Source organism: Paroedura picta, chromosome 6 (genome assembly GCF_049243985.1).
Source record: "Paroedura picta isolate Pp20150507F chromosome 6, Ppicta_v3.0, whole genome shotgun sequence".
Lineage (NCBI taxonomy): Eukaryota > Metazoa > Chordata > Lepidosauria > Squamata > Gekkonidae > Paroedura > Paroedura picta.
The window spans coordinates 6,324,877-6,344,013 of record NC_135374.1 but is presented as its reverse complement, the minus strand read 5'-3'; the positions used below and the strand labels follow the sequence as shown (position 1 = coordinate 6,344,013).

At 48.1% G+C, this 19,137-nt stretch overlaps 1 protein-coding gene across 14 annotated transcripts in view; it reads left to right on the top strand.

The window, feature by feature from the left end:
- The window catches only part of TENM4 (teneurin transmembrane protein 4), a 1,513,397-nt gene that overhangs the window by 1,336,751 nt on the left and 157,509 nt on the right, over positions 1-19,137 (top strand). For 11 of the 14 annotated variants that reach the window (XM_077341303.1, XM_077341304.1, XM_077341305.1 and 8 more), the window contains 2 exons: positions 1,157-1,374; positions 5,530-5,740. In XM_077341303.1, coding sequence (XP_077197418.1) covers positions 1,157-1,374; positions 5,530-5,740 — 429 coding nt within the window. The remainder of the gene's footprint in view (positions 1-1,156; positions 1,375-5,529; positions 5,741-19,137) is intronic. The other 3 variants (XM_077341316.1, XM_077341313.1, XM_077341307.1) reach the window with 1 other exon arrangement.

The window sequence follows — 19,137 nt, the reverse complement described above, 5'->3', positions numbered from 1 at the left end:
AAGAACCTTCTTCTTCTTCTTCAGTAAGATCAGGGCTCTCTCAGCCTCACCCACCCCACAGGGTGTCTGTTGTGGGGAGAGGAATGGGAAGGAGAATGTAAGTCGCTTTGAGACTCCTTCGGGTAGAGAAAAGCGGCATATAAGAACCAACTCCTCCTCCCCCTCCTCCTCTCCCTCCTCCTACTCCTTCTTCTTCAAAACGCTAAAAAATATTGCACCTCCGGCCATTCCTCACCTTCTGACTCTCTCACTTTCGTCTGCCGCCTTCTCGCGCTCCTTAGCACTCCGCATGCCTGCTTGAAATGGCAAGTGAGCAACGCGCTTTACATGCGACTGTAGTCTGCCTGTCAGTCAAGCCAGGTAGCCAGTCCGATTTCTCCATGCTTTAAAGGGCCTGCAATGCTAGCTAATTTCTTCAAAGTAAAACTTCTGCATTGAAATTCCTATGCATCTAATCATAGATGTAAAGTGCTTTTTATAATGCCATGCCTTATGGAATTTAAATCTTTTAAAAATTAATCTCGTTCCCGATTTCGGGGGGGGGGGCTTTAGAGAGGTATGTTTTCTGTTTTGACTGGGGGATTTTTTTTTTTTTGCTTTGCCTGCATGATTTAATACCTTTTCATTGCTCCAGGCAGTTCGCTATTTAAAAAAAAAAACATCCCCGGGAGAAGAGCAAGTCTTTTGGCACTTCCACAACCAACCACATTACTTAGGAATTTGTGGCATAGACCCTGCTTTACCAGATTTATGATCCAATCACATATTGTACCTAAATGCTTCCTTTCGGTCTCCAAGTCGGAACATGCTGAGCCATCCATGAAGAGTCTGGCTAGTCCCATCAAAGCTGTCGCATACTTTACTTAGAATGTTCTGGGGGGTGAGTGGGGAATGGGAGATTTTCTCCCATGTTCCTGTATCCCTGGCTGCGCTGTCCCGATTGTTTGTAACATAAAAGTGCGTCAGAGTAGCCAGCAGAGGACTCCCTCTCTGACTTTATAGTTTTGATATTATGAATGGAAAAATAAGTCCCTGTGTTCCAGGATGAAGCTCAATCATCTCCACCAAACCCATTTGCAGAGGCTGCCTCAGAAGAGCCCACAGGCCCACGTGGTTGCAGACAAGTCATCCACCTTTTTCTTTTCCTGTATCTCAGCAGGGAAGCCCAACGGTTTGTTTCCGGAAGACAGCTTTATAGACACCGGAGAGATTGATGTCGGCAGGCGAACTACCCAAAAGATCCCTGCTGGGATGTTCTGGCGATCTCAGGTGTTCATTGACCATCCGGTGCATCTGAAGTTCAACGTCTCGCTAGGGAAGTCTGCGTTGGTCGGGATCTATGGCAGGAAAGGCCTTCCTCCTTCACACACTCAGGTAAGGAGAATGGTGGTCATGTGGCTGTCTTCGCTTCAAAAAGGATGTGGACAAAATTGAGAGGGTGCAGAGGGTCTGGGGACCAAGCTCTACGAAGAAAGGCTGAGGGACTTGGGAATGTTCAGCCTGGAGAAGAGGAGGTTGAGAGGGGACAGGATGGCTCTCTTGAAGGATCTGAGAGGTTGTCACTTGGAGGACGGCAGGGAGTGCCTCCTGTTGGCGACAGATGAGAGGATCCCCCCAGCCATAGGTTTAAACTACATGTAGAACAGGATCAGCTAGATATCGGGGGGGGGGATGTCACAGTCCGATTTGTTCAGTAATGAAAGGGGTTGCCTAAGGAATGGGTGAGCTCCCCCTCACTGGTGGTCTTTAAGCAGCGGCTGGACAGATCCTTCTCCTGGATGCTTGAGGCTGATCCTGAACTGAGCAGGGGGTGGGACTAGATGGCCTGCTTGGCCCCTTCCCACTCTAGGATTCTATGGGTCCAGTTCAGCCGTGGAATGGGCTGCCTAAGGAGGTGGGGAGCTCCCCCTCACTGGTGGTCTTCAAGCAGCAACTGGACAGATCCTTTTCCTGGATGCTGGAGGCTGATCCCTCACTGAGCAGGAGGTGGGCTAGATGGCCTGGAAGGCCCCTTCCCACTCTAGGATTCTCTGAGTCTAGTTCAGCCATGGAATGGGCTGCTTAAGGAGGTGGGGAGCTCCCCCTCGCTGGGGGTCTTTATTCTGGACGCTTTAGGCTGATCCTGTATTGAAGAGAGGGGATGGGACTAGATGGCCTGTCTGGCCCCTTCCCACTCTATGATTCTATGGAATCCAGATGGCATCCGGTACCTGCGTAGGTAAGCCCAGAGAGTGGGTATCACTTGTTTCCCTTAAGGTTCTAGTGAAATCTGTAGTCTGGGCATGGTTATAAATTATTTGGAGGAGAAAGAACAACATCCAAGTGTAAGTATCAGGCATGATAAACCAAATATATTTGTCAAGCATCTGAAGAAGGGTGCAAGACAACATAACCTGATACCTTGAATTAAACTTCGCTGGCATTTAAGGTGCCCCCAGACTCTGTTCTGCTGCTTCAGACCAACACGGCTACCCAAACAACAAAGTGGGGGAAACGACCTCAACATTAAACATTCCAATCTTGCCAAGAGGGTCAAGCTGCAACCCATGAAATAAAAGAACAAATATTTGTTATATGGTGTACACCTGTGAAATTAAATTAAACATTGTAAATCTGAACATCAGACTGTGCAATTTGCAAACATTCCTGCTTCCAGTCCGATATTCAGTCCCCCAAACGTTTTCAGTTTTGTAATTTTGTGTGCACGTTACATAATAAATACTTATTTCATTTGTTGCAGCTCAGCACGGCTACCTGCCTGAATCTGTTGTCAGAATTCAGTACATTAAGCACCTGCGAGCATGAATGTATGGTAGAAAGGCCCGTGGCACCTGCCCATGCTTTCCTGGCTTCCACCAAGTGTTTGTAGAAAGTCAGCTTTGAAAAACCCAGGAAGTGGTGCCAGGTCCCTTCAGAGAAGTGGGAGCCAGCCAATCAATCAATCAATTTATCAATCATTCAATCATTTGCCTTTTAATTGTGAAGAAGAAAACTGGGCTTGTAGAGCAACAGGGGAAGGGGGCTCCAGCAAAGTCTAGTGATGTCAGTGGCTATCCAGATTTCTGGGAAGGGTCGCGGAACCCCTGGGTTTCCCGGAATCCTGGTTGGGAATTCCTGGTTTATCCATTGGACTCATAGAATCATAGTTTGAAGGGACCTTCTGGGTCATCTAGTCCAACCCCCTGCACTATGCAGGACACTCACAACCCTATTGCTCATCCATTGTCACCTGCCACCCCCTTGAGCCTTCACAGAATCAGCCTCTCCGTCAGATGGCTCTCCAGCCTCTGTTTAAAAATTTCCAGCGATGGAGAACCCACCACCTCCCAAGGAAGCCTGGTCCACTGAGAAACCGTTCTAACTGTCTGGAACTTCTTCCTGATGTTAGATGAAATTTAGAATCATAGAGTCATAGAGTTGGAAGGGACCTCCTGGGTCATCTGGTCTAACCTCCTGCACTGGCCAGGACACTCACATCCATATCGCTCACCCACGGTCACCTGCCACCCCCTTGAGCCTTCCCAGAATCAGCCTATCTGTCAGATGGCTCTCCAGCCTCTGCTTAAAAATCTCCAAAGATGGACAACCCACCACCTCCCGAGGAAGCCTGTTCCACTGAGGAACCGCTCTCACTGTCAGGAACTTCTTCCGGAAGTTTAGATGGAATTTCTTTTAAATTAATTTCATCCCATTGGTTCTGGTCTAGAACGAAGAGCGAACATTGCTTGGGTTACGCTCTTGTTCTGCAAAATCCAGTGGCTCCTGATTTTGTTGTGCTCCTTCAGACCAATGCAGCTACTCACTTGAAACTGCTCTTGTCCTGGCTTGTTTTGCACAAAAACTGAGCTGCCTAAGATGTGACATTTGGTGTCCCATGCCTGGCTTGATGTTCGTGTAGCTCAGCCAGAGAACGCTGAGACCCTTAGGCGTATCCTCCTGGTTGTGTGAATCAAGCGGCACTTCCCAAAACATTGCTTTTATTTTCGTCGTTCGTTAGGAGAAAAACAGAAAACGTACGATACTCTTGGGATTTGCACAACCAGCAAGTGACTCTTCCGTTACGGCTGCAGTCCAAAACTCATTTCACACTGAATCGTATATTAATAGTTTGTGATGAGATAAATTTATCCTATGTTCGTAAGTGGCTAAATCCAGATTGTATCACACACCCTATCAGGCCATTCCTTTTTCTTTCCAGTGACTAATGTGTACTTGCCTCCATTTACAATATTTATATCTGCCTTTTCGTCTTCAAATCGTTTCTGTTTAAAAATAAAAGTGGTAACCGGAAAGAAGGCATTACCGTAGGAACGTGCTGAGCTAATCTAAGAGTGGTGTAGCCTTTGTCTCTCAATGAGAGAATCTTAAAATATGCCTAAACCAGGGCTTCCCAGCCGTAATACTGCAATAAAGGTAAAGGTATCCCCTGTGCAAGCACCGAGTCATGTCTGACCCTTGGGGTGACGCCCTCCAGCGTTTTCATGGCAGACTCAATACGGGGTGGTTTGCCAGTGCCTTCCCCAGTCATTACCGTTTACCCCCCAGCAGCAAGCTGGGTCCTCATTTTACCGACCTCGGAAGGATGGAAGGCTGAGTCAACCTTGAGCCGGCTGCTGGGATCGAACTCCCAGCCTCATGGGCAAAGCTTTCAGACTGCATGACTACTGCCTTACCACTCTGTGCCACAAGAGGCTCTAATACTGCAATTCGGCTCCTCAGTAGTAACATGGCAGTCCTTCCCCCCTATGCCTGCTGTTTCTGGCTTCAAATGAAGAGGGAAGAACTCTCCTTTTTAAAGAAAAACTCTCCCTTTATTTGAGCAGGTTGACCCGCCCCCCTCCCCAGGTGGCCAATGATGGGTTTGGAGGGGAAGGGAAGGGGAGGGGCCCTGTCTATTTAAATCTTTGCCAGCTGAGGCTCTTCTCACTACTGGGGGTGGTGGCGGCAGGGAGTTGTGGCCAGATGACATCACTTCCTGGTACCTGAAAGCCTGAAAAATATTGCAGTGGCACCTTCACGGTTAAAAGGTTGGGAAAGACTGGCCTAGACAAACATTGAAGTCTTTGATGCCTGCAATCACTTCCTATTTGGAAATTTCACCTGGATGTGATACTTAATAAGCCAAGAAGCAGCCGCAGAAAAACGGTTGGTTCTTATAAGCCACTTTTTTCTACCAGGAGTCTCAAAGTAGTTTCCAATTTCCTTCCCTTCCTCTCCCCACAACAGACACCCTGTGGGGTGGGTGAGGCTGAGAGAGCCCTGATATCACTGCTCGGTCAGAACAGCTTTATCAGGACTGTGACTAGCTCAAGGTCACCCAGCTGGCTGCCTGTGGAGGAGCAGGGAATCACACCCGGCTGGCTGGCCAGATTAGAAGTCCGCACTCCTAAGCAAGCTGGCTCTTGATCCCATCCCAGGTGTCCCCCCATGACCTTGTTCCAAGCACATTTAACTGGGAAGCCTCAAATGTTGTCTCCTCCCCAGCCATTTTGATTTGACCATTCCCCCCATTCCTTCCTTCTGTTTCAGTTTGACTTTGTGGAGCTCCTCGATGGGAGGCGGCTACTGACTCAGGAGGCACGGAGCCTGGAAGGGCCTCAGCGCCAGCAGAAGGGCTTTGTGCCGTCGGCCAGCCACGAGACGGGATTCATTCAGTACCTGGACTCAGGGATGTGGCACCTTGCCTTCTACAACGATGGGAAGGAGTCTGAGGCTGTGTCGTTTCTCACCACTGCCATTGGTAAGACCCTGACATGGTGGAAGGTGGTGGGATCTCTCGCCGATCTGCTTAGGGCTGATCCTGCGTTGAGCAGGGGGTTGGACTAGATGGCCTGTATGGCCCCTTCCAACTCTGTGATTCTATGATTCTATGATTCTATAAACAGATATCAATGATATCACTGGCAGTCTTCAAGCAAAGGTTGGATGCACACTTTTCTTGGATGCTTTAGGATGCTTTGGGCTGATCCTGCGTTGAGCAGGGGGTTGGACTAGATGGCCTGTATGGCCCCTTCCAACTCTAGGATTCTATGATTCTATAAACAGATATCAATGATATCACTGGCAGTCTTCAAGCAAAGGTTGGATACACACTTTTCTTGAATGCTTTAGGATGCTTTGGGCTGATCCTGCGTTGAGCAGGGGGTTGGACTAGATGGCCTGTGTGGCCCCTTCCAACTCTATGATTCTATGATGGGCTGTCGCTTTCTAAAGTCAATTTAACTAGTTTGCCTCTCCCGCAACGATGCTGCCTCTGAATTTGGAATTCTCTTTGGTTGTGCAAGTGTTAGCATCTTCGCACCCCCTGAGCATGTCATGTGCCATCAGGTTGCTTCCGCTTTGCGGTGACTCTATGAAATAGTGACCTCTCGTTAGTGAATTGTGTGCGTTATATCACCTCTGACTCCTGGGGAGGTGGAGCTACACTCTCAGGTGTAAAGCAGAGCTCATTGGAGGGCTGGCCCTTTAAAAGGCACACAGGATCCTTGTGGGGCTCGCTCCTGGGTCTGCAAACAGGGGAGCTGAGCTTGGGATTGGTGCAGGAGGCAAAGAGGGGTGGGCTTAAGGTGATGTGGTTTCTGAGCCTTTTGGGGTGTGTCTGTGTGAAAAGCTTGCTTTTGGTAAGGACACTAGAAGCATATCCTTAAGTTGTGAGGGGCCTGAGAGAGGTCAGCTTGCTCTTTGAGATCTGTTTAAACAAACTTGTGAAAATGCATATCTGTGTTTCCTCACCTCCGTCTCTTGTTACCTGTGTCCTTTCCTCTGTTGCATTTCACCAGCATTTGGATTTAAGTTGTAAGGTTCTCAGGTGAGTCACCTGGCTTTTGTTTAAGTAAGAAAACAAGAAAAACCTGTGTGAGTTGGCGACCAAATTAACCAACCAAAAACTCTCAAAACTATTTCTCGTCCTTGGAGTCCAGCCAGAATGACCTCTGGATTTATTTCGTTTTCAAGAATTTTTCCTTAGTGGTTAGGACTGCGTATACAATTTGAATAAGACAAGTCAAACCCTGAAACTCAATTAACCTTGAGCTCTTTAAAGTGCCTTCGTTGTCTCTAGACACAATAAAATGTACTTCTAAATTCTACTATCTAAGGAAAAACCTTCTCCCTCTCTCTGAGGACCTTCAAGTGAAGTCCAGAGGACCAGAAGAGCTCCTTGTAGACTTCCCTTGAAAATTGGGTCCTCAAAGTGAAGGAGAGGGAGAAGGTTTTTCCTTAGCTAGTAGAATTCAGAAGTACATTTTAAGTCTAGAGACTGTGAAGGCACTTGAATGAACCCAAGAACTTAACTTGGGCTGAGTCTTACTCAAATTGTAAATGCAGCCCTAAGCCACTGAAGAAAGATCTTTGAAAATCAAGTAAAATCCGGAAGTCGTTCTCGCTGGACTCCGAAGAAGAGAAAAAGTTTTGAGAGCCTTTTGTTAATTAACTTTGTTAATTAACCTCACACAGGTGTTTCCTGTTTCCTTGCTAATTGCTGACCTTAGGTGCTTCTTGGTAGTTTGCTTCTTGCTTGAATAAGTCTATCAATCTTCATGAATACCGGTGAAGTAATACAAGCAGTAACAAGTCTTAATGTGTCTGGGAGAAGACTGCCATAGCCTGATTTCCAGCTGGTTTCAAATATAGGGTCTGTCACAGAAAGAGATACAGTGGGAATGTTAACAAGTAACATGGCCTTGGACTTAGAGAAAAAAACCGTTTTTGGAGAAGTTTAGAAGAAATCTTATATCAGTGGCTGAACTGTCAATCAGTGGGGAGCTTTAATAGACGTCTTCAAGCAAAAATACTGGACAGACTTCTATTACAGGGGTAGTCAACCTGTGGTCCTCCAGATGTCCATGGACTACAATTCCCATGAGCCCCTGCCAGCATTTGCTGGCAGGGGCTCATGGGAATTGTAGTCCATGGACATCTGGAGGTCCACAGGTTGACTACCCCTGTTCTATTAGATACACCCTTCCTTGCGACTTGGACGATGACTGTTAAGTACTGTTAAGCCACATAGAATCAGAGGATCATAGAGTTGGAAGGGGTTATGCAGGCCATCTAGTCCAACCCTCTGTTCAATGCACCATCAGCCTGAAGCGTCCAGGATAAATATCTGTCCAGCCACTGCTTGAAGACCACCATTGAGGGGAGAGCTCTCCACTTCCTTAGGCAGCCCATTCCAGCGCCAACGGTGAAAAAGTTTCCCTGATATCTAGCCAATATCATTTTACATGTAGTTTAAACCCATCCCTGTGGGTCCTCTCCTCTGCTGCCATCAGAAACCACTCCCTGCCCTCCTAGAATGGAAGGCACCTCCTGGGTCATCTAGTCCAACCCCCTGCACTATGCAGGACATTCCCAACCCTCTCGCTCATCCACTGTCACCTGCCACCCCCTTGAGCCTTCACAGAATCAGCCTCTCCATCAGATGGCTCTCCAGCCTCTGCTTAAAAATCTCCCAAGATGGAGAACCCACCACCTCCCAAGGAAGCCTGTTCCACTGAGGAACCGCTCTGTCAGGAACTTCTTCCAGAGGTTTAGACGGAATCCTCTGACAACCTTTCAGATATTTAAGAGAGGAATCCCCTCTCAACCTCCTCTTCTTCAGGCTGAACATCTTGTAACCACAGCTAAGCAAGAGACATTCAGGAGTCGTTGGCCATTGCCTTCCTGAAGAGTCTCCAAGGGCCGACACTGGTTAACTTCTGAGGTTAACTTCTGAAGCAATCATAGAATCACAGAATCATAGAGTTGGAAGGGGCCACACAGGCCATCTAGTCCAACCCCCTGCTCAACGCAGGATCAGCCCTAAGCATCCTAAAGCATCCAAGAAAAGTGTGTCTCCAACCTTTGCTTGAAGACTGCCAGTGCTCTCCCCAATAATGCTCTCTGATCTAAAAGGTGCCAAAACAGCCCACCCAGACATCTGGTGTTTAGACTGCGCTGCCTGCAAAGCCAGCCTTGGGCAAGGAGATAAGGGAAGGACCGCGGGATGAGCCTTTGAAATGCAAGGAGCAGATAGGAGGGGGGCTACCGAGAGGACCCAGGGAGCTGCCACAACCCAGAGGGAGATCCGGGAGCATAAAGAAGTAAAGCAACCTCAAAGAAGACGAGCAACACTGCTCAGGAACTAGGGGTTCATGACAACTACACCGTTCCACATCCTGTGATGACCCATGAAGTCCCCTTAGATTTCTATTTTGCAAGCCTTGACCTGGATGGCCCAAGCTACCCCAAATTCATCAGAAGCTAAGCGAGGTTTGACTCTGTTTAGGGCTTGGATGGGAGACCACCAAGGAAGCATAGGGTCACTATCCAGATACAAGCAGTAGCAAGCCACCTCTGATGTCTCTTGCCTTGAATAACTTCTGGGGTTGGCGCTCATGATTAATAATTATTTCCTTTTGGAAAGCTTGCATAGCCTTCTTCTCTTTACAAGCCGGCTTTACTGCGTTGTTCTTGGCCTGTTGCAAATACTGAAAGGCAGAGCCAGTCTAGATTTCCAGGAGCCGTTTTGGGTGTTTGTGGCTGACCTGTGATTTGATCCTGGCCCAGTTACGCAACAGGAGTTTCTGCCCAACTGAAAGCTGAGCCCGGCATTATTTTGAGTCAGACCCCACTCAAACCCCGATGAAATCGCACGGGGGGCCACCCGTACCGTGCTCATATTTTACCGAACCGAGCCAAGTATGTTTCATATCTTGTAATCTGTCTTCTTGCAATGCACAGACCCTCCGGTAAAAAAAATTAACGCTTTGCGTCCTTCTAACCACAATGATTATTTACCGGTCCGATTTTTTCCTTCCCCGGCTGCCAAAGGACGGCTCCTTTCTGAGCTCACCATTAATCCTTCTCCCAGAAGAGGGTCTGGCGTTGAGATTCGGCTGTCTGCGGCACTTACCTGAGAGCTATTGGCTGTAATTTGTCTTGGCAGGTTAATTAAAAGTTTAGGTCTTATTAAAGCAAAGTCATTAAGGCGGCAATATACAATTTTTTTTTTTTCGGAAGTTTACTTAATCACAAGTCGAAATGCGACAGTAATGTTCTGCCTTCGGTCGGGAGCACTGGGGCTTGAGCAGGCCTTTGCTGTCAGGAACATGCACGCTTGCAAACCCGTTCATCATTAAGCAGCGCTGAAAATAATTGCGTTTTAATTTGCCCATCCGAAGGCCGGGGTGTTTTGCATTTCTTTAACAAGCGGCGGTTGGGAATGAGTCAGGGTTTTAGCTCTAGGTAGCACTCTCCTGGCCAGAGGACATCCCAAGGTCTTATTGGGCAAAGATAGATCTTCAGGATGGTCCTTTTTTAAAAAAAAACAAACCCAAAACAGTGTGCAAGATCAGTTTCAGAGGGTAGCCATGTTGGTCTGAAGAAGAAGAGAAGAGGAAGAGCTGTTTTTTTGATACCCCGCTTTTAACTTCATGAAGGAGCCTCAAAGCAGTTTAGAAGAAGAAGAGTTGGTTCTTATATGCCGCTTTTCCCTACCCGAAGGAGGCTCAAAGCGACTTACAGTCGCCTTCCCATTCCTCTCCCCACAACAGACACCCTGTGGGGTGGATGAGGCTGAGGGAGCCCCGAGATTACTGAAGAAGAAGAAGAGTTGGTTCTTATATGCTGCTTTTCCCTACCCGAAGGAGGCTCAAAGCGGCTTACATTCGCCTTCCCTTTCCTCTCCCCACAACAGACACCCTGTGAGGTGGGTGAGGCTGAGAGAGCCCTGAGATTACTGAAGAAGAAGAAGAGTTGGTTCTTATATGCTGCTTTTCTCTACCCGAAGGAGGCTCAAAGCGGCTTACAGTCGCCTTCCCATTCCTCTCCCCACAACAGACACCCTGTGGGGTGGGTGAGGCTGAGAGAGCCCTGATATCACTGCTCGGTCAGTTTAGAAACACCTTCCCCTTCCAATCCCCACAACAGACACCCTGTGAGATATGTGGGGCTGAGAGAGCTCTGAGAGAGCTGTGATTGGCCCAAGGTCACCCTGCTGGCTGCATGTGGAGGGGGAGTGGGGAATCAAACTCGGCTCTCCAGATTTGAGTCCACTACTCTTTAACCATTATACCATGCTGACTTTTGCTGCAGTAGAATAGCTAGATTCAATTCCAGTAGCAGTTAGAGCAGCAGTTCTCAACTGCCGTAACGCCGCAACCCCAACTGCGGCGGGGGTGGCACGCACATCCATGTGCAGGCGCTCAACAATCTGGAGGTGCCATGCCTCTGCTGCTGCCACCACGGCAGCAACCCGTCCTGGCGACCCCACAGAAGGGGCCAGGTAACCTCATTTGGGGTTGGGACCCCAAGGTTGGGAACCACTGCGCTACAGACTAATGGCATGCATTCTAATGGTTAATACTAAAAAAAGAAAAAACCCTGAATCAGTGCTGATTTGGCGTGGGGTTTTGTTGTTGTTGTTTTAATGTTTCAACTGGAATCAAGACTCTTTGGTTCGGGATCAAATCTCAAAAAAACTGAATGGCTTTAGCGTTTCCAAATCTGCCTGACAAGTAGCTGATCCACGGAGAACTGGCCCACTGTCTCACAGTCTGACAAGCAGCTGATCCATGGAGAGCTGGCCCACTGCCTCACAGTCTGACAAACAGCTGATCCACGGAGAGCTGGCCCCCTGTCTCACAGTCTGACTAACAGTTGATCCACAGACAGTCTTCTCTCTGCAGAACAGCTTTTTGTCGGGCAGCCAATCTGGGAAAAACTCAGCTTCCCGAATCAAGCTAAACCCAAAACTGGGATTTGTGTGATTTGTTTAAATTTTATTTTATTTCGCATATCCTTTTTAGAAACCAAGATTTTTAGATATATGCCATTGAGAGTGCTGGCCACGAATCTAATTGTTCTACCCGAGATCAGTACATATGGAGCTCCTGCATGTATAAACTTCCCCCATCCATTCAATAGACATCCACTTCAATGGCAAACCTATCAACGTACACATTAATGGAGCTACGTTCCCCGTTGTTCTGACTTCTGCACATAGCAGAGCTGTGCAGATGCTTTCTCTTGGGCTGTATGTTGAAAATGTGGAGCTCCATGTATGCACCCGATCTTCCACATTTGGTTGTTTACAGGGTCAGTTAAAGCAAATCTCACATAAAGATTCCAATATAGATATATATATATTTCCGATAGGGCAGGGGTAGTCAACCTGTGGTCCTCCAGATGTCCATGGACTACAATTCCCATGAGCCCCTGCCAGCAAACGCTGGCAGGGGCTCATGGGAATTGTAGTCCATGGACATCTGGAGGACCACAGGTTGACTACCCCTGCGATAGGGTATCATTTTTATTCTGTTTAGGGACATAAGCTTCCCGGAGAGCTGATTTCAGGAGCTGAAACTCAAGTTATAGATGTTTTAAAAAACAAAACAAGCCATCGCCGGCGTGCTTTGAGTTTTATAAACACTCTTGACAACTTGGCGCAAAAAGGAGGGGTAGCTTTGGTGCGGCGACACACTTTTCTTCACGAAAGGGAATGCGATGTTCCAGGTTCCTAGGGAGACGGAAGGTTAGCTCTTCATTGAAAGGACGTCTAATTTTAACCGCATTCTTGCCAGATTCCCTGTACAAGTTGGCACCCCGAGTGAACCAGGAGCCCCCGTTTGGCTCGTAGTTAGAAAGACAAAATAGAGACAGGAAGTACAGATTGGAGGTGCGAGGGAGCTGTCAGGGAAGTCACAAGGAACTGTTTTTAATTTTGGAAGCTGTGCGGCTTCTGTGAACACGCGTGGCATTGAAGCTTTCAAATAAATCTCTCCGGAAAGGCCTTTGCAACTAGGTACAGTGCTCTTAATTGTGAAATCCAGTTTGAGTGTTAGCGGGAAAGGTGGAGTGTATATATGAAAGTGATTTATTCCCAGGCTGTATAGTCCACCAAGTTGGGGAAGGGTAGGCTATGAGATTGAAATTGTTGTTACTGTTGTTAGTAATATTATTATTACTACGCAGAGTTTATTTATTTATCTTATATTTATTTATTTAGATTTTCATACCGCCCTCCCTGATAGAGCGCCATAGGGTAATTACATAGAATCATAGAGTTGGAAGGGGCCATAGAGGCCATCTAGTCCAACCCCCTGCTCAACGCAGGATCAGCCCTAAGCATCCAAGAAAAGTGTGTATCCAACCTTTGCTTGAAGACTTCCAGTGAGGGGGAGCTCACCAACTCCTTAGGCAGCCTATTCCACTGCTGAACTACTCTGACTGTGAAAAATTTCATAGAACACTGTAACAATATAACAGATAATAATCATAATGTAACATATCAACCAGAACAATATTTTAACAGGAATAGTAACATTGATAAGACCTTGGCCAAAGCAATTGAGCCGGAGTTTCAAGATTTTGCCTTCCGGTGATATCTCAGGCTTTATGCACTGTAGTATTTAAATGTAAATATAAATAAATACAAATACAATGGATTTTGTCAGACCTGAGCTGCTAGCGAGCTCACGGGTAAGGTCTTGCAAATGCAGGAGGCCCAATCTCTTCCCCTCCCTCTTTCTTTGAGTCAGTATTGTGGAATATAGGATAGGACATCTCCAGAGACAAAACTCTTTCACAGTTTGCTTTAAGAGAATGCTGAGCTGAAGCCCGGGAATGGGGTTTTTGGTCCATAATTGGATTTTAGTAGCATGTCATTGCGGTTGGGGTGTCTGTGTGAAATCCGTAATATAAGCCCGCACTGTTTGTTCTTTTTCCTCCGATTAATTTCAGAGGCGTGATTTAAAATAATAATAAAAATCTGTTTAAAGGGGGAGGTTGGTTTGGAGCCTTGACAACAGGAAACAAAACCTGTTCCCTCCTTAGCACATTGGTTAGCTTTGGTCATGTGGTCCCTTTGTCCACCCCTCCCATCTTGCTCCCCTGTAAGGCCGTGGTCCGCAACCTTTTTAAGGCTGTAGACCGGCAGCGGTGGGGAGGGCGATCGCCCGGCCGCGCATGCCACGCATGTGCGGCTGCGTATGCGCGTTTGCGCCATGCACGGCCGGAAACGCGCATGCGCGGCCCTGCTTCCCTCTCCCCCCCCCACACACAAAAAGAAGCTTGCAGGGCCGCAAGCTAATCGGCCACTTTTGTGGCCAATTTGTTTACAGCCTGGGAAGTTTCTTACGGGGGGGGCGGGGAGGGGGAGCCGTGGCCCGGTGGTTGGGGACCACCGCTGTAAGGGAGCGGCCGCATGACATGGAGTGAAATCAGAGCTAACCGCATCTCATGAATACCTGGGGATCCTGTGGTACCATAATCTTTGGCCAGGCAGTCGCAGCTAGATCAGTGATTCTCAGCCTGGGGGTCGGGATCCCTTTGGGGGTCGAACGACCCTTTCACAGGGGTCACGGTGGGGCAAGCAGCTTGACCAGGGGAACGCCATCCACACAACAGCCTTGCGGGGTAGATCGAGAGAGAGAGTTCGTTTGTCTGGAGCAGCGGAAAAGAGCGAGATCGGCAATGTGGGACAAGAGGCAGAAGTGAACCAAGAAATCTCAGGAAAAAAACAATTTACATCCAATCATGAACAATGGATCTTCACACCATCAGTCAGTTTTGGTTTAATTTCTGTGAAAGAGGCCTTGCCTAATTTTATGCTTGGGGGGTCACCACATCATGAGGAACTGTATTAAAGGGTTGCGGCATTAGGAAGGTTGAAAACCAGTGAGCTTAGATCATAACGGTGCTTTGGCCAAAGGAAGAAGGGGCTAGCAAGTAGCCCTTTTCACACACACACACCCTTTGCAAACAACAGCACCTGGAGACCTCCAATCTCTGTCTTGATAATAAATTAACCTCCCCGTAAAGTGACTTTGGCTGCCGTTTTCTAACGCAGATGCTTCTAAGCTTCACCTGTGCCAGGTTGCGGTGATTTATTCAGGGCAGTCTAGCCTAAGTAGAACAAAATAGCCGGCCAAGGGAGAGCTGGAGTCAGCACATCTGGGACAGATGTTGGCCACGATAAAACCTGCTTGGCGATGCCACGAGGAGCCGAGAGGGCGGCTCGGGGCATCCACGGACCTTCTGAAGCAGCTGTTGCTGTCGAGCCAGGCAGTCCGAGGAGGAAACTGCCCGGGACGGAAATAATAATAGAGATTAAAACATGGCAACGGCCTCATTGTGTCAAGCAGAAGCAGCCGGAAGCTGGAACAGCATCATTTAGAATCCTGGAATCATAGAATTGGAAGGGATCTCCTGGGTCATCTAGTCCAACCCCCTGCAGTGTGCAGGACGCTCACATCCCAATCGCTCACCCACTGTCACCTGCCACCACCTTGAGCCTTCACAGAATCAGCCTCTCCGTCAGATAGATATCCAGCCTCTGTTTAATAATCTCCAAAGATGGAGAACCCACCACCTCCCTAAGGAAGCCTGTTCCACTGAGAAACCGCTCTAATGATCAGGAATTTCTTCTGGATGTTTGGACGGAATTTAGAATCTTAGAATCCTAGAGTTGGAAGGGACCTCCTGGGTCATCTAGTCCAACCCCCTGCACTTTGCAGGACACTCCCAACCCTCTCGCTCACCCACTGTCACCTGCCACCCCTTGAACTTTCACAGAATCAGCCTTCAGCAAGCTCTTCCAGTAGGGCTAGGCGGTTCTCATAAGCCAGAAGGTCCCTCCTTCAGTGTTGATGCTCCCTGAACACACCAAATCTGGAACTACTCTGGCAGGGGGTTCCTCTGGATAAAATAGCTCCTTTGGAGTTTGGAGGGCTGACTCTTCGGGATTGAAACCTGCTGAGGTGACTTCCCTCTCCCCAGACTCCACCTTCAAAATCTCAAGGTATTTCCCAACCCATAGCAGGCAACCCTACACGTGAACCAGTATTCCAGGGGTGGCCAACCTGCGGCTCTCCAGATGTCCATGGACTACAATTCCCATGCGCCCCTGTCATCTGGAGAGCCACAGTTTGGCCACCCCTGCACTATTCTGATCCATCTATTCTGATCCAAGAAGAGTCGGTTTTTATACCCTGTTATTTATACCTTGCTTTTTTGAATGGGTGGGCAAGCAGTTGTGAGTTCCTGCATTGTACAGGGGGTTGGACTAGATGACCATGGAGGGCCCTTCCAACTCTGTGATTCTATTCTATGATTCTACCCGAAGGAGGCTCAAAGTGGCATACAATCGCCTCCACTGGAATGCAGGGTGTAGTCTGCACGGGGCTTTTTGCCCACTCCCAGATCGACTAAATCTCTGCAGCCTACACTGAATTTCATTTCCATTTTGATTTTTGGCGCTTTAAATTTTCCCTCTGCAACATGCATGATTGATTCGTGGTGACCCTACCTTTTCCCCGCAATAGCCTGGAGTGGATATAAGCCTTGATATTTCAAAAACCGCCGTGAGTAAATGTGCAGATCTCTGCTTTTTTCAAATTAACTCACTGCTCTGTGCCTCAGTGCAAAGCAGTCTTCCCTGATTGGCCAGGGCGTCAGTTCAAAGACTTCCTGGTTCCCAGTTGCATGGCTTCCCTTAAAGTGACTGTAATCCAGAAGCCCTAGCTTCTCTGTGCAGAGATTTGCCTCTTGTTTGTTTTTTTTCACTCTCCTCTGCTGTCTCCAATCCTCTTCCCTTCCCCACCCCGTTCAATAAAAGAAAGAAAGAGATTCCTGCTGCGCTTGGCTCCCCTCCTCACTCTGAGTTTCCCCAATCCAGTGCAAAACACTTTCTGTTTCATTTGGGGGAGGGGGGGGGTTAAAAAGACCTGAGTTCACATCAATCTGAATTCAGCAGGATCCAGAACACAAAAAAAACCCAAAGTAAGTGCAGAATCAGCCCTGGTTTATAAGCAGCAGAATGTAATAATTTGCCACCAGTGCGTCAGAGAGGATAACATAGCTAGTAGAGAGTGGGAGGGACTGAAAAGGAAATCTTGGCAACATGAGCATAGCAAATGCATGGCTGTTAACTTATAAGCCCCCAAAGAAGTAGAGTCCGTCCTTTGTTCCTTCTCTCATTCTCTGCTTTAAGTCGACCTCTGTGCGCCCTTTGTTCCCCCGGACCCCGTAGCCTCAAGATCTCCCTCCGTCACCTGCAGCTTGTAATTTTGTCTAGGTAACTTTTGCTTGATCCGAGAACTTTTGACAAAAGCTTCATTGATTGGCGTAATTGCGTTTCGCGCCGGGGTCAAGGAAAGGGTTTACATAATTTTAAACTTCATTCACATGCGGGTTATTAATGGGGGGGGGAAGGCGGGGGGGGGGGGAGATCGCTGCTGCCACCACATTTCTCCCACCTTCATGACAAGGGCTCCAGTGTTAACCTAGATTTCTTTCTGAAGAAATCCGCTGCCCCAAACCTGGAAACTCGATTCAGCATGGTTTGAGTTTCTGCCCCCTTTTAAAAGACAGACCTCTCTCATTTATACCTATGACGTTCTTAGGCTCCAGGTAAATGTAGCTGCTCTTGTTACCATATAAGCCATAACAGTGGAGAGGAAAAATTGGGACATGGGGTTCAATTTGGGGGAGAACCCAGTGGTTTGTGGATTTTGGCACTTAGATATGAAACCTTTACAGGCCCTAACAATGGGGCTTCTTAGACTTGGATTTTGCCAAAGTTTTTGCGCGGAACCTGACCGTGCCCATGAAATCGGTAGGCTTGGACATAAAAAGTACGCTTGAACACATCCCTAAAGCATGCGCAAGGGCCTGGGCAGATTTGTTTGCAGTTGATTATACAGAGATACCCTTGTTGAAGCTGTGTGCTCGCTGGTAGGCAGGTTGAGCAACTGTCTTCTCAATACAGATCAGTGAAGAAAGAGAGCTTGTGGACTTACTGTGGGAGGAGTTCAGAGGCCTGAGACAGCTGGACAGACTGGGAAGGTGGTTAGGGTGGATGGCAAATGCAATAGGAAATTAATGGTCTTTCCCCATGGGAGCCAGAGAGCCAGTTTGGTGTAGTGGTTAGGAGTGTGAACTTCTAATCTGGCGAGCTGGGTTCAATTCTGCACTCCCCCACATGCAGCCAGCTGGGTGACCTTGGGCTCACCATGGCACTGATAAAGCTGTTCTGACCAGGCAGTGATATCAGGGCTCTCTCAGCCTCACCCACCCCACAGGGTGTCTGTTGTGGGGAGAGGAATGGGAAGGCGATTGTAAGCCGCCTTGAGACTCCTTTAGGTAGAGAAAAGTGGCATATAAGAACCAACTCTTCTTCTTCTTCAGTAATCTCAGGGCTCTTTCAACCTCACCTCCTTCAAAAATTGCAGACTGGCAGTCTTCAAGCAAAGGTTGGATACACACTTTTCTTGGATGCTTTAGGATGCCTTGGGCTGATCCTGCGTTGAGCAGAGGGTTGGACTAGATGGCCTGTGTGGCCCCTTCCAACTCTATGATTCTGTGAAAAAGTGTCTGTTGGGGGAGAGGAAAGGTAAATTGATTGTAAACCGCTTTGAGACTCCTTCAGGTAGATAACAGTAGCATATAAGAATCAACTCTTCTCCCTCAGTAAGATCAGGGCTCTCTCAGCCTCACTCACCCCACAGGGTGTCTGTAGTGGGGAGAGGAAAGGGAAGGTGAATGTAAGCCGCTTTGAGACTCCTTCAGGTAGAGAAAAGCGGCATATAAGAACCAACTCTTCTTCTCCTTCAGTAATCTCAGGGCTCCCTCAGCCTCCCCTCCCTCACAGGGTGTCTGTTGTGGGGAGAGGAAAGGGAAGGCGATTGTATGCCTCTTTGAGACTCCTTCGGGTAGAGAAAAACATATAAGACCCAACTCTTCTCCTCCTCCTCCCAGTGGCAACCTTTCAAATACTTTAAGAGAGCCATCCTGTCCCCTCATCATGTCATTGCAATTCCAGGCAGCCTCCGTCCCCCACCAGGAGCCTGGCCACCCTACCAGGCCAGTTTGCATGCGAGGCCTGAGACAGTGGCACAGTCGTTTTAAAGCTGCTGCGTGCAGCCTCCCAATTACCTGCGCAAATGGCTTCTTATACGGACAAAATGCAATTACATATATTAAAGGGATGGACAAATTGGCTCGACTCCCAACAGGTCCGTCTTCTCCCTTCCGTTCCCCCTCCCTCCCTGGTTCTGAATTAATTCTCCCCTCTCCCATTCGGCCGGCGAGTCCGTGGCAGTAATTCTCCCTTTATTTATCTACCCGAGTAGCGTCGGGCATAATGACTGGAGGGGA